Genomic DNA, 14,434 nt, shown 5'->3' with positions numbered 1-14,434 from the left:
ACGACAGTAAACTAAAACACAGTATAGCTAGCTGTCATATGATTTGATGTTAATTTCGGTTAGCCCAGAACTCAAATGCAGCATAATTTGGTCAGATGCTCAGTAACCATTTATGTGTACGTAGTCTGTCCACAAGAGATTGGTTTCATGCTGACCTGAAGATGTTGACGATGAGTTCCAGAGTGATGTTCTGGATGTGTGTGTTAAGTTTCCTCTGCCACTGCCTCCTCTGGGCCCTCTGGTCGTTGACGTCTGTACTGGACCCCAGGTGACACACGTCCAGGTCATAGTGCATCTGGAGACCCTCCGCCCTGCACACACACGTAAAAATATTCAGAAAACATGTGGAACTCATATTTGCATAAAAAACCCTTCCCCTATCTTTAACAATCCATGTTGTTTGCAGAGCAGATGGAGAGTAGCAATATGATCACATAGGACAGCAAACTAACTGACTGCGTTTACGCTGGCAGCCCAATTCTGATCTTTAACCCAATTATTGGAAAATCACTTGATCTGATTGGTCAAAAGACCAATGTGTGTGTGTAAACGTAGCAATCGAGTGTCTTGTCGTCTAGGTCATATTCATTAGGCACCAAACGTAAGAAAATAGAATGAAACAGGGATGGACAGTCAGAACTTGTCCAATAAGAAATGTTAATTTCCATTTTCCGTTGAAAAACATTTTGCTACGTCGTGCCCTAATGAACATGTCCCAGATCCTTTCCTGTCCTACCGTGTTAGAAAACACTCTCTGGCCGCCAGCGGGACGTCCGGCAGGTCAAACCCGTCGGACGAGGAAGACGACACGATGCCATCATCAATGTTAACCAGGATCAGATCATCTGTTTCCTGTGAGGACAGGGGAAAGTAAAACACAACACTCTGTCTCTCTTAGAGAACACACTGTAATGGAGGAGAACAGACTAGGGTCAAGTCAGCTCTGTCTCTCTTAGAGAACACACTGTAATGTAGGAGAACAACAGACTAGGGTCAAGTCAGCTCTGTCTCTCTTAGAGAACACACTGTAATGTAGGAGAACAACAGACTAGGGTCAAGTCAGCTCTGTCTCTCTTAGAGAACACACTGTAATGGAGGAGAACAACAGACTAGGGTCAAGTCAGCTCTGTCTCTCTTAGAGAACACACTGTAATGGAGGAGAACAACAGACTAGGGTCAAGTCAGCTCTGTCTCTCTTAGAGAACACACTGTAATGGAGGAGAACAACAGACTAGGGTCAAGTCAGCTCTGTCTCTCTTAGAGAACACACTGTAATGGAGGAGAACAACAGACTAGGGTCAAGTCAGCTCTGTCTCTCTTAGAGAACACACTGTAATGGAGGAGAACAACAGACTAGGGTCAAGTCAGCTCTGTCTCTCTTAGAGAACACACTGTAATGGAGGAGAACAACAGACTAGGGTCAAGTCAGCTCTGTCTCTCTTAGAGAACACACTGTAATGGAGGAGAACAACAGACTAGGGTCAAGTCAGCTCTGTCTCTCTTGGAGAACACACTGTAATGGAGGAGAACAACAGACTAGGGTCAAGTCAGCTCTGTCTCTCTTAGAGAACACACTGTAATGGAGGAGAACAACAGACTAGGGTCAAGTCAGCTCTGTCTCTCTTAGAGAACGCACTGTAACGGAGGAGAACAACAGACTAGGGTCAAGTCAGCTCTGTCTCTCTTAGAGAACGCACTGTAACGTAGGAGAACAACAGACTAGGGTCAAGTCAGCTCTGTCTCTCTTAGAGAACACACTGTAATGGAGGAGAACAACAGACTAGGGTCAAGTCAGCTCTGTCTCTCTTAGAGAACACACTGTAATGGAGGAGAACAACAGACTAGGGTCAAGTCAGCTCTGTCTCTCTTAGAGAACACACTGTAATGGAGGAGAACAACAGACTAGGGTCAAGTCAGCTCTGTCTCTCTTGGAGAACACACTGTAATGGAGGAGAACAACAGACTAGGGTCAAGTCAGCTCTGTCTCTCTTAGAGAACACACTGTAATGGAGGAGAACAACAGACTAGGGTCAAGTCAGCTTTGTCTCTCTTAGAGAACACACTGTAATGGAGGAGAACAACAGACTAGGGTCAAGTCAGCTCTGTCTCTCTTAGAGAACACACTGTAATGGAGGAGAACAACAGACTAGGGTCAAGTCAGCTCTGTCTCTCTTAGAGAACACACTGTAATGGAGGAGAACAACAGACTAGGGTCAAGTCAGCTCTGTCCCTCTTGGAGAACACACTGTAATGGAGGAGAACAACAGACTAGGGTCAAGTCAGCTCTGTCTCTCTTGGAGAACACACTGTAATGGAGGATAACAACAGACTAGGGTCAAGTCAGCGCTGTCTCTCTTGGAGAACACACTGTAATGGAGGAGAACAACAGACTAGGGTCAAGTCAGCTCTGTCTCTCTTAGAGAACACACTGTAATGGAGGAGAACAGACTAGGGTCAAGTCAGCTCTGTCTCTCTTAGAGAACACACTGTAATGGAGGAGAACAACAGACTAGGGTCAAGTCAGCTCTGTCTCTCTTGGAGAACACACTGTAATGGAGGAGAACAACAGACTAGGGTCAAGTCAGCTCTGTCTCTCTTAGAGAACACACTGTAATGGAGGAGAACAACAGACTAGGGTCAAGTCAGCTCTGTCTCTCTTAGAGAACACACTAATGGAGGAGAACAACAGACTAGGGTCAAGTCAGCTCTGTCTCTCTTAGAGAACACACTGTAATGGAGGAGAACAACAGACTAGGGTCAAGTCAGCTCTGTCTCTCTTAGAGAACACACTGTAATGGAGGAGAACAACAGACTAGGGTCAAGTCAGCTCTGTCTCTCTTAGAGAACACACTGTAATGTAGGAGAACAACAGACTAGGGTCAAGTCAGCTCTGTCTCTCTTGGAGAACACACTGTAATGGAGGAGAACAACAGACTAGGGTCAAGTCAGCTCTGTCTCTCTTAGAGAACACACTGTAATGGAGGAGAACAACAGACTAGGGTCAAGTCAGCTCTGTCTCTCTTAGAGAACACACTAATGGAGGAGAACAACAGACTAGGGTCAAGTCAGCTCTGTCTCTCTTAGAGAACACACTGTAATGGAGGAGAACAGACTAGGGTCAAGTCAGGAAGGTCAGCTCAAATGAACTGGACATCCTGTTAACTTCTGTCCTGTATGTCAGTTAGGACATTGAACCACATGATCCTTTATACTATGTAAAAGTAAGTAGAAAATGCTGATAAATGATAAAGCCTGATAAATCAGTTTATTAAATGATAAATCAATCAGTGATGCGAGGAACATTGTCAGACAGTGCTGGTGCTATTCTTATCGTGGATACCTCCTGTAGGGGTTCAGGTAACAGCCAATGAGAAGAGAAGTTCATTGGCCATTAAAACAGAAATGTGTCTTTATGCACAATCCAACCCCCCCAAAACACACACAAACCCAGCAATGCAGCACTCCTGGAGCAATTACAGATGGAAAACTCTGGGACTCCAGCAACCGCTACTCTAACAACTAGGCTATCTTCCGCCCCAGGAAGGGGTCACTATCACTATGACGGTCACTACCTGATCATGCTACAGTATTCTATTCTTGCATGGCCATGTACGCTAGTGATATCCATCCTTACCGCGGCCACCTCTTCATAATGGTGCAGATGACAGCCCATGAGGTAGGCGGTGGGCGCCATGAGGAAGTCCAGCATCTGGCTTGAGAGGACGGGGACGAAGGGGTGCTGCCACACCAGGGGGTGGATGAAGAGCATCAGGCTCTCTGCCAGCAGGGTGAGCCGGGCCCAGTCACAGGAAAACAGTACTACCCTCTGCTCTGTCAGCAGGCTGGTAATGATCTGATGAGATTCAGACAGAAGGTAACGTTGATATCAGTCCTGGCTTCAAATACATGTGTATTTTATTATTTGTTATTTAAATACTTATTTTCGGTGTATTTCAGTATTTTCTAACAATGTGGCCCGAATCAACCATTGAAAGGATTTTCTAATTATTTCCTTATTTATAGGCCTACTATTTCAAAGTTTTTAAATGCCAAAACAAACCTGGTTCAAATTCCTGGGATTATTTAAGCATTTGTATTAATACTGTGTATTTAAGCATTTGTATTAATACTGTGTATTTAAGCATTTGTATTAATACTGTGTATTTAAGCATTTGTATTAATACTGTGTATTTAAGTATTTCCAAATATATTCCAATATTCAACTACCTGTGTTTTTTTAAATAAAAATCTAAATAATTACTTCCAAATGACTTTGAAAGTACTTGAAATATCCTACATCGTATTTGAACCCAGGTCTGATTGATATAGACATGTATTTTACCATTCCAAACAGATGAACAGAAACATACTGTACATTTGCACATTATCACATTCACACAGTCTTTTAGTCTCTTTAATTGCATTGAAAGAAAATATAATGTAGTGGGTTAGGCAGTATAATCCGGCTGTCTGTCCTCACTTGGAGGAGCTGTCGGGGTCTAAAGCACAGGAAAGGCAGATGGAGGTCGAGGTCAACAGCTGGCCGGTCCTTATCCTCCCGGGAGGGAAGCCCAATCTGGAGAGGCCTCAGACTAAACACCTGGGACAGAACAGGTAGAGGAACACAGATAGTTAAATTACACTATTTTAATGTTAGTCACTTAACAATACAACACACTACATAAACATACAATAGACTGGGTGGAGCAGAGAGATTGGCAAAATGCCCATGATTGGTTTTACAGTTCATCCTTAACATGATCTCTACTGTTAAATAATGCCAGTAAATAATAGAGGGAGACAAATGGCTCACCACATGCAGTTGCCCAGGTGGAGGTATGGGCACCAGCGCCAGCTTGGCTGAAAACTCCTTCACCCTCTCCTCAAAGTCCCCCATCCAGCTGGGCTTGAGCTGGGACAAGAGACTGAGCACACACCCGTTAGATGGACACCATGCAGTCAAAACACAACATACAGGTCAAAAGGTGTCTAAGATGAGCTGAACTGATCCCTTTATAACAACGGCCCACATCTGGCCATATTTACTGTGATAACCTGTAGTCTACTGTTTTGTATTCTCGTTCGGTATTCACTTAAAACACAAAAACCTAGAGGAATGAGAGGATGGTAAGAGGATGGTGAATTGTTCTCACCATGACAGGCAGTCCCTGAGAGCGTTGTAGTAAGGGTATTTAGAGATGACACAGATGCCGTACGCCGTGTAGAGACGGGACGACTTGGAGGACAACCGGTGGCCATTTTGGTGCCCACCATCCTGAGAGAACTGGGACACAAGCAGACAACCAATCAGAGAGCAATGTTTTACACAGTGACCAATGACGTGATGTGGACAGTAATTGAAATGACTGTTCATGTGGCTGTAGACTGTATTTATATTTCATGTGTCCTTCTACATTCCCATAGCAGCAAATGTAAAAGTCTACAAATGTATTTAAAAAGAACATGGACCTAAAAGGGCCAATGTTCACAATAAATCTTTGTTTTGCTGATGAACACGCTTATGTCCATCCATCTGTCTTCAAATTATAAACCACTCTTTATTGAAGAAGGTAAAGCATTCCAGTGGGCATGGATAAAGCTCAGCCGGTAAGCCACCCCACCTGTATAGGTCTGTAGTACTGCACCACTACAGCATGTGTCCGGTTCCCGAAGACATCAGTAAACACCAGGTAATGGTACGAGTCTTCTCTCTGCTCACTGGCTATCTGAAGACCCCCTGGCCAATGGAAGAAAGCAGACACAAGACCTCATATAAGAGGAATTATAAAGTGGGTGGTTCAAGCCCTGAATGCTGATTGGCCGAGTGCCGTGGTATATCAGACCGTATACCACGGGTATAACAAAACATTTATTTTTACTGGTCTAATTACGTTGGTAACCAGTTTATGAAATCAATAAGGCACCTCTGGGGTTTGTGGTATATGGCCAATATACCACAGCTAAGGGCTGTATCCAGGCACTCCGCGTTGCGTCGTGCTTAAGAACAACCCTTAGCCGTGGTATATTGGCCATATACCACACCCCCTCGTGCCTTATTGCTTAATCGCACGACACGACACATCCACCTTTGGTGATGAAGATGACAAATCTGGAGTTATGAACATACTCCTTTGAGCATTAATATGTAGTGCTATGGTGTAGTGTGTGTGTGGCTAGCCGAAATCACCACGCTGTGTCACCTGGGAAGCAGAGCTGAGGCAGGGCGATGAGGTCCAGGTCCTTAGGGACACTGATGTCCTCTGTGGTGCCACCCCATCCATCGCTACCCTTGGCTACCTCTCCATTAGCCGTTCCAGGCCTCCCCCTCTTCTTCTTGATGAAGGAGCGCCTCCTCTGGATCCTGGTGAAGGCCGGGGCGTGACCCTGACCCTTGGTCTCGTTACTCACACTCTCTTTGGTCACAAAGGGTGGGGCGTGCACCTGCAATACCTCCGTCTCCAACAGGGGGAGCTCTTTGATTTTACCCTGCTGGTGTGACTGGCAGGAAGAGGAAACATTACATGATATCATATACAGGCCTACATGTGATGCGTATGACTATGTGTCATATGATTGATACGATGTGGTGGAAGCCTAAGCCCACGAAAATCAATGTGTAGCAGAACCAACAGTGTAGTGAATCTGCACATTTCTGACATGATTTACTGAAGCTGGAAAGAGAGCAGGCAATGGGTTATGAAAACATAGGCACGATTTGGAATCCGATCGCAGATTTGACAAGCAGAGAAGTAGGGGAAGATTTCATACCACAGAAACATTTTCTCTAACCTGTTGCGTTAGTGGTCAAAAGGGCAGTTGTTTGGGAGAAGTTGGAAGAACACAATTGAGTCAGCAGTACCTACCTGATAGAGTTCCCTGAGTGTACTGCTGACTGCTCCAACCACCACACAAGCCTCCAGTAGTCCAGAGGGAACATCTGCCATCAGAGCCTAGACGACAGCAGAGCCAGCCGGACACCACTGACACACACACACGGCCATTGTCTTCTTTTCTGAGTCCAACAGGTGGCGTCACTCCTACGCAAAACTCCTCCTGTACGACGTTAGTTCAACGTCACTGTCTGACGTAAGACAAATGGTGTTTGTCTACAGTCCATAGATCCAGAATAGAGTCAGAATGATAGGTCTCCTGCTTCTCCTCCTCTACCACTTTCTTCACTTCCACAGGACCCGTCTAGATCAGAATCACCTAGAGGAAAGGCCCATCTCAGTAGAATAATCTGAAACATGGCCTCAGGTCTAGGGAACGACAGATACAGACAGTCAGTTAGGTTAGTCATTCTATAAGTCACTAAGGCCTGATAGAAGTCAGCATATAGACCCTATAAACTAAGATCCTGCATGCCGGCCTGGTAATCATGAAAAACCCATCGTCATCCCACCAGATGTTGGGGCCTGATCACTCAGGCAGCTAACCAGAAACCGATCATTAACATGTTTAACATGAATCCCAAGCCCAGGGGAGGAAATCAAGTATCCGAAGTTACCGTAACTTATCTAAGTGAATCGTCAGGTTTTTGACTTAGTTTAATTTTTTGTCAACTGTAAAGCAGAAAGGTACGATTTGAACCTCATATAAACCACGTACAACATGATCCTCCATAATGTATTACTGTGCCTGCATACTTTCCTCTGTTGTTGGCGATGGTAAAAAAAACAACTACTAATCAAGAAGAGATGGGGCTTTACTGATGTAGGTTCCAGAAAGGAGCTGGTCTGGGAGTGAAGATTTCTACAGAGATACGAGCTTTCTCAGAGTCTATTCACAGTCTATTCTCAGAACAAGAATAGACTGATGAGTTTCAGAAGAAAGCTCTTTGTTTCTGGCCCTTTTGAGCCTGTAAACCAACCCAGAAAGGCTGATGCTCCAAATACTCAACTAGTCTAAAGAAGGCCAGTTTTATTGCTTCTTTAAAATCAGGACAACAGTTTTCAGCTGTGCTAAAATAATTGCAAAAGGGTTTTCTAATGATCAATTAACCTTTTAAAATTATAAACTTGGATTAGCTAACACAGGAGTGATGATTGCTGATAACGGGCCTCTGTACGCCTATGTAGATATTCCATAAAAAATCTGCCGTTTCCAGCTACAATAGTCATTTACAACATTAACAATGTCTGCACTGTATTTCTGATCAATTTGATGTTATTTTAATGGACAAAAGAAAAGTGCTTTTCTTTCAGAAACAAGGACATTTCTACGTTTGAACGGTAGTGTATATAAAAGAGCAGAACTAAAATAGCATCTTTGCATTAGTATTTGTTTAGGCAAGCCTAACTTAGTCCAGGAGTCAAATTTGACTTAACAAATCACAAAATAAGTTACATGGACTCACTCTGTGTGAAATAATAGTAAAAAAAATAAATAAATGAACCCATCCTCTGTCCCCCATATCTGTAAGGTTTCAGTCAAGTACTGAATGTCAAGCACAGATTCAACTACAAAGACCAGGGAGCTTTTGGAAAGCCTCATAAAGAAGGGCAGTGATTGGTAGATGGGTAATAATAACAAATCAGACATTGAATCTCTCTTTAAGTATGGTTAAGTTAATAATTATGCTGTGGATTACGTATTAAACCAACCAGACAACAAAGATACAGTCGTCTTCCTGAACTGAGGGGCAGGACAGGAAGGAAACTGCTCAGGGATGTTACCATGAGGCCATTGGTGATTTTAAAACATTGTAGTGACTTCACAATAATAACATAAATGACAGACTGCAAAGAAGAATACAAATATGCATCTTGTATACAACAGGGCACTAATGCAAAAAAACAAAGCAAAGACATACAGTGTTTGGCCTAGATGCAAAGCCTTATGTTTGGGGCAAATCCAACACAACACATCACCGAGTAACTGACTCCTTATTTCCAAGAATGGTGGTGGCTGCATCATGATATGGGTATGCTTGAAAAATCAGCAAATACAGTGGAGTTTTTCAGGATGAAAAGAAGTGGGATTTAGCTAAGCATAGGCAAAATCCTAGAGGAAACCTGAATCAGTCTGCTTGACACCAGAGACTGGAAGAGGAATTCACCTTTCAGCAGAACAATAACCTACAACACAAGGCCAAATATACACTGGAGTTGCACATCAAGAACACAGTGAATGTTCCTGAGTGACCAAGTTCTGCTTTAAAATATATGGCAAGACTTGAAAATGGCTGTCTAGACATGATCACCAACATCTTGACAGAGAATTTAGCAAATAATAAATGGGAAAATATTGCACAAATCTGGGTGTGCAAAGCCCGTATAGATTCCCCAAGAAGACTCACAGCTGTAATCGATGGCAAAGGTGTTTCCAACATGTATTGACTCGGGGAGCTGAATACTTACGCAACGACTATATTTCAGCATATTTCATTTGTATTAACCTTTAAAATATGTTAGAATATTTCTTCCACTTTGACAAGAGTATTCTGAGTAGATTGTTGACGAAAAAAAAGGACAATTAAATACATTTTAATCTCACTTTGTAACACAATAAAATGTGAAGAAATCCAAGGGGTCTGAATACTATCAGTTATCTCTGGAAAAATAAACATACTTCCGGAAGTTACCGTGAATTACTTAGTGAGATTGATTTGCTTTGTTGACACAGTTTAGATATCATCCTGTCATAACTGCCATTTTGTCTGCATGCAGTGCTCATAGTCTTTATTTAACACGTAAATAATCATATTCCTAATACTACAATATGACCTATTTGGTCAAAAAGTTCAACTCAAAAGATAAAAACACAAGACACAACAAAGAGGCCTAGAGTAAGTAGGAGTGTGTGATTCATAAAGGCCAAGCAGTTTGCTTTTCTCCCCAAAAGGCACATCCGTTTCTTATCATCAGTGTAGCTGCAGTGGTGCTTACATCAGGTCTATGAAATCCCTGCCCAACATTTTGAACCAGTGAGTAGCCCAACCTTGTGTAATGGAAAACACCAGGAGTAATGTTATTCTCTCTCAAAATCCACAGTTTGGGGGGGGGCTTTAACAGTTCTGCCTGTACACAACTATTCAAGGTGCAGTTCAGAATAGCAATCCATCCAAATTGTTTGTACACAACTATTCAAGGTGCAGTTCAGAATAGCAATCCATCCAAATGTTACAGTAACTCCACAACAATGGCAGAGTGAACAGAGTACAAATATAGAAATATTCCAAAACATGCATCTTGAATACATAGAGAGGATGTTGAAAAGACACGTGCACTGTTACTACACTACATGACACCAACGATGGGTTTTAAAATGTGATTTTCCAGAAATAAACGAGGCGATGAAACCACAGACATCTAGTCTGTTCTCTGCTCTGGCAGAACCCGGTCCTCCTGGCCGGTGGTCACACTGGTCATTCTAGTTCTAAACCTCAGGTACGTCGCAAGTCTGTGCCTCATGGATCTTATTGATAGGGTGCCATTTATAGTCTAACGACAGGTAGACTGATCTTTGTCCTAATCTATAAACGCATGAACACAAAAGAGGAAAAGTGATGACAGCATAGGTAGGGGACAGTGTCAGCTGTATTCAGTTTTGACACGGTCTTGACACTTTAAATGGCATTGTTGTGACAAGAAGGTTTGCATCTTAAATGTTTTTAAAAGTGGTCAGATTGTTTTAAACCCGACATATAGCTAGCTCTCTTATGACACTTTTAGAAAATACAAGACATCACCAACCTCTATTCAATCGGCTATTTTCCATCAGGTACCTTCGTTGGTGAAATAATGAAGGCGTCAAATGCAACTGTATTGTCGATAAAGCACACACGAAGCTCCACACAGTACGGGGCTGAACTGACCCGACCACTCACCGGATAAGACCAGAACAGTGGAGCAAATGTCACATTTCAACTGTTGTTGGCTCCATACAACTTCCTGGTAAAAAGGCGGCTCATAGCCTACACAGATTCAAATTAGATTCAGGACTAATATGAATCAGACGCATATAACTCATTAAAACCGTATTAGTTAAACTGTATTGCGATTCAATTAAGATTTATATTGTCGCCTACAACTACAATCATGTTACAAATAAAACGACTATAAATGTATAGCACTGCTGGTTACAATATGTAGTTAAATGCTGCCATCCAGCGGCTGAGAGAAACATCCATGAAACGCAGAACCCTTTCCAGGGGTGAGAAATGTAACGCGAGAAGAACACCACGCGGTGGGAACATTGTATAAGAGACTACTGTCAACATTCCCAGACGAGTGGCCCTTTTTGTGCACAAGGTCTCATTTGTGCATTATGTTTAGATCATGTCCAAGACACAGTGGGCGTATGGTACTTAAGTAAAATACTTAAAAGTACTACTTAAGTATTTTTTTTTTGGGGGGGGGGGGGTATCTGTACTTAACTTTACTATTTTTTTTGACAACTTTTACTTCACTACATTCCTAAAGCAAATTATGTACTTTTTACTCTATACATTCTCCCTGGCACTCAAAAGTACTTGTTACATTTTGAATGCTTAGCAGGACAGGAAAATGGTCCAATTCACACACTTATCAAGAGAACATCCCTACTGCCTCTGATCTGGCAGACTCACTAAACAGAGAACATCCCTGGTCATCCCTACTGCCTCTGATCTGGTGGACTCACTAAACAGAGAACATCCCTGGTCATCCCTACTGCCTCTGATCTGTAGGACTCACTAAACAGAGAACATCCCTGGTCATCCCTACTGCCTCTGATCTGGAGGACTCACTAAACAGAGAACATCCCTGGTCATCCCTACTGCCTCTGATGTGGAGGACTCACTAAACAGAGAACATCCCTGGTCATCCCTACTGCCTCTGATCTGGTGGACTCACTAAACAGAGAACATCCCTGGTCATCCCTACTGTCTCTGATCTGGAGGACTCACTAAACAGAGAACATCCCTGGTCATCCCTACTGCCTCTGATCTGGAGGACTCACTAAACAGAGAACATCCCTGGTCATCCCTACTGCCTCTGATCTGGTAGACTCACTAAACACATGCTTCATTTGTAAATGATGTGTGAGTGTTGGATGTGCCCCTGGCGATCTGTAAAATAAAAAAAACAAGAAAACATTGTGCCATCTGATTTCCTTAATATTAATAAGGAATTTGAAATGATTTATACTTTTACCTTTGATACTTAAGTATATCTAAAACAAATACTTTTAGACTTTTACTCAAGTAGGATTTTACTGGATGACTTTAACTTTGACTTGAGTCATTTTCTATGAAGGTATCTTTACTTTTACTCAAGTATGACAACTGAGTACTTTTTCCACCACTGGTAAGACCTAGTATTGCAGTCTGGTAGATTTCCAGTCATTTAAATGAATCAAATACCCCCCCTTGGTTTAGAAATAGTATATGACTTATGTAACTTAGGCCAGCAACTGTTTGACCTTATCATAAACAGGTTCTTACAGAGTGTGGCTTTAACTGAAAGAGGAAGCTGTGGTTAGCTCAGCGTAGATGACCTGTGGTTTGACCCGAGGTGGAATGTGATGTGTGATATGGTGTGAAGGTGTAGCTATTTTATAGCCAGTTTATCATTCATTTTATAACCGTGATAAGTCATCATTAAAGTTTGGCGCTTAATGCACTCATTGTCATGTTGTCTTGTCTCTGTCCTTTCCCTTCACCCTGTCTCCCTCTGCTGGTCGTTGTTATGTTACCTTTTCTCCCCCTCTTTTCCCCAGCTGTGCCTTGTCTCCTCCTAATTACCCATTCACCCCGTTCCCCACCTGTTCCCTTTTTCCCTCTGATTAGGTCCCTATATCTCTCTCTGTTTCTGCTCCTGTCCTTGTCGGATTCTTGTTTGTTTGTTTGTGTGTCTCATGCCTGAACCAGACTATCATCGTGTGTGCTGCAACCTTGTCCTGTCCTGTCGGAATCTACCTGTCCATCTGAGCCCACGTATGTTCGTCATTAAAGTACTCTGTTTGTTAATTCGCTTTTGGGTCCTCATTCACGCACCATAACAGAAGAATCCGACAAAGAATGGACCCAGCGACTTCGGATCCTCTCCACTCAGCCGTCGAGATCCAGGGAGCGATGCTAGGCAGACACGAGCAGGAATTGTCTGCTGCTCGACATGCCGTTGAGACCCTGGCCACCCAAGTCTCCAACCTCACAGAACAGGTTTACCATCTCCGCCTCGATCCACCGGCCACTTCCAGGGCTTTCGAATCTCCGGAGCCCAGAATCAATAACCCGCCGTGTTACTCTGGGGAGCCCACTGAATGCCGCTCGTTCCTCACCCAGTGTGATATTGTGTTTTCTCTCCAGCCCAACACTTACGCCAGGAGCACTGCTCGTGTCGCCTACGTCATATCTCTCCTTACTGGACGGGCTCGTGAGTGGGGCACGGCAATCTGGGAGGCAAGGGCTGAGTGTACTAACCAGTATCAGGACTTTAAGGAGGAGATGATACGGGTTTTTGATCGATCTGTTTTTGGGGAGGAGGCTTCCAGGGCCCTGTCTTCCCTATGTCAAGGCAATCGATCCATAACAGACTACTCTATTGAGTTTCGCACTCTTGCTGCCTCCAGTGGCTGGAACGAGCCGGCTTTGCTCGCTCGTCTTCTGGAGGGTCTCCGCGCAGAGGTAAAGGATGAGATTCTCTCCCGGGAGGTTCCTTCCAGCGTGGATTCCTTGATTGAACTCGCTATTCGCATTGAGCGACGGGTTGATCTTCGTCACCGAGCTCGTGGAAAGGAGCTCGCGTTCTCCGTTGCCCCCCTCTCCGCATCACTACCATCTTCCTCTGCCGGCTCGGGAGCTGAGCCTATGCAGCTGGGAGGTATCCGCATCTCGACTAAGGAGAGGGAACGGAGAATCACCAACCGCCTCTGTCTCTATTGCGGTTCTGCTGGTCATTTTGTCACTTCATGTCCAGTAAAAGCCAGAGCTCATCAGTAAGCGGAGGGCTACTGGTGAGCGCTACTACTCCTGTCTCTCCTTCAAGATCCTGCACTACCTTGTCGGTCCATCTACGCTGGACCGGTTCGTCAGCTTCCTGCAGTGCCTTAATAGACTCTGGGGCGGAGGGCTGTTTTATGGACGAGACCTGGGCTCGGGAACATGACATTCCTTTCAGACAGTTAAGGGAGTCCACGGCCTTGTTCGCCCTGGATGGTAGTCCTCTCCCCAGGATTCAGCGTGAGACGCTACCTTTAACCCTCACTGTTTCTGGTAATCATAGCGAAACCATTTCTTTTTTGATTTTTCGTTCACCTTTTACACCTGTTGTTTTGGGCCATCCCTGGCTAGTTTGTCATAATCCTTCCATTAATTGGTCTAGTAATTCTATCCTCTCCTGGAACGTCTCTTGTCATGTGAAATGTTTAATGTCTGCTATCCCTCCTGTTTCCTCTGTCTCTTCTTCACAGGAGGAGCCTGGTGATTTGACAGGGGTGCCGGAGGAATATCACG

General features: G+C 43.8%; 1 protein-coding gene across 1 annotated transcript in view; it reads right to left on the bottom strand.

The window, feature by feature from the left end:
- Positions 1-11,150, bottom strand: part of LOC110496880 (DENN domain-containing protein 3) — a 45,224-nt gene extending 34,074 nt beyond the window's left edge. The window contains exons 1-10 of the mRNA XM_036953471.1: positions 10,695-11,150; positions 6,864-7,259; positions 6,201-6,498; positions 5,622-5,737; positions 5,154-5,284; positions 4,814-4,925; positions 4,481-4,600; positions 3,635-3,853; positions 737-852; positions 156-311 (exon numbers count right to left, since the gene is read on the bottom strand). Of these exons, the coding sequence (XP_036809366.1) occupies positions 156-311; positions 737-852; positions 3,635-3,853; positions 4,481-4,600; positions 4,814-4,925; positions 5,154-5,284; positions 5,622-5,737; positions 6,201-6,498; positions 6,864-6,944 (1,349 nt within the window). The 5' untranslated portion in view covers positions 6,945-7,259; positions 10,695-11,150. The remainder of the gene's footprint in view (positions 1-155; positions 312-736; positions 853-3,634; positions 3,854-4,480; positions 4,601-4,813; positions 4,926-5,153; positions 5,285-5,621; positions 5,738-6,200; positions 6,499-6,863; positions 7,260-10,694) is intronic.
- Between the last annotated feature and the right edge of the window lie 3,284 nt (positions 11,151-14,434).

This window comes from Oncorhynchus mykiss, chromosome 18 (assembly GCF_013265735.2).
Source record: "Oncorhynchus mykiss isolate Arlee chromosome 18, USDA_OmykA_1.1, whole genome shotgun sequence".
Classification (NCBI taxonomy): domain Eukaryota; kingdom Metazoa; phylum Chordata; class Actinopteri; order Salmoniformes; family Salmonidae; genus Oncorhynchus; species Oncorhynchus mykiss.
Note: the sequence above shows the minus strand (reverse complement) of the source record. Positions and strands in the feature narration are given on the sequence as shown.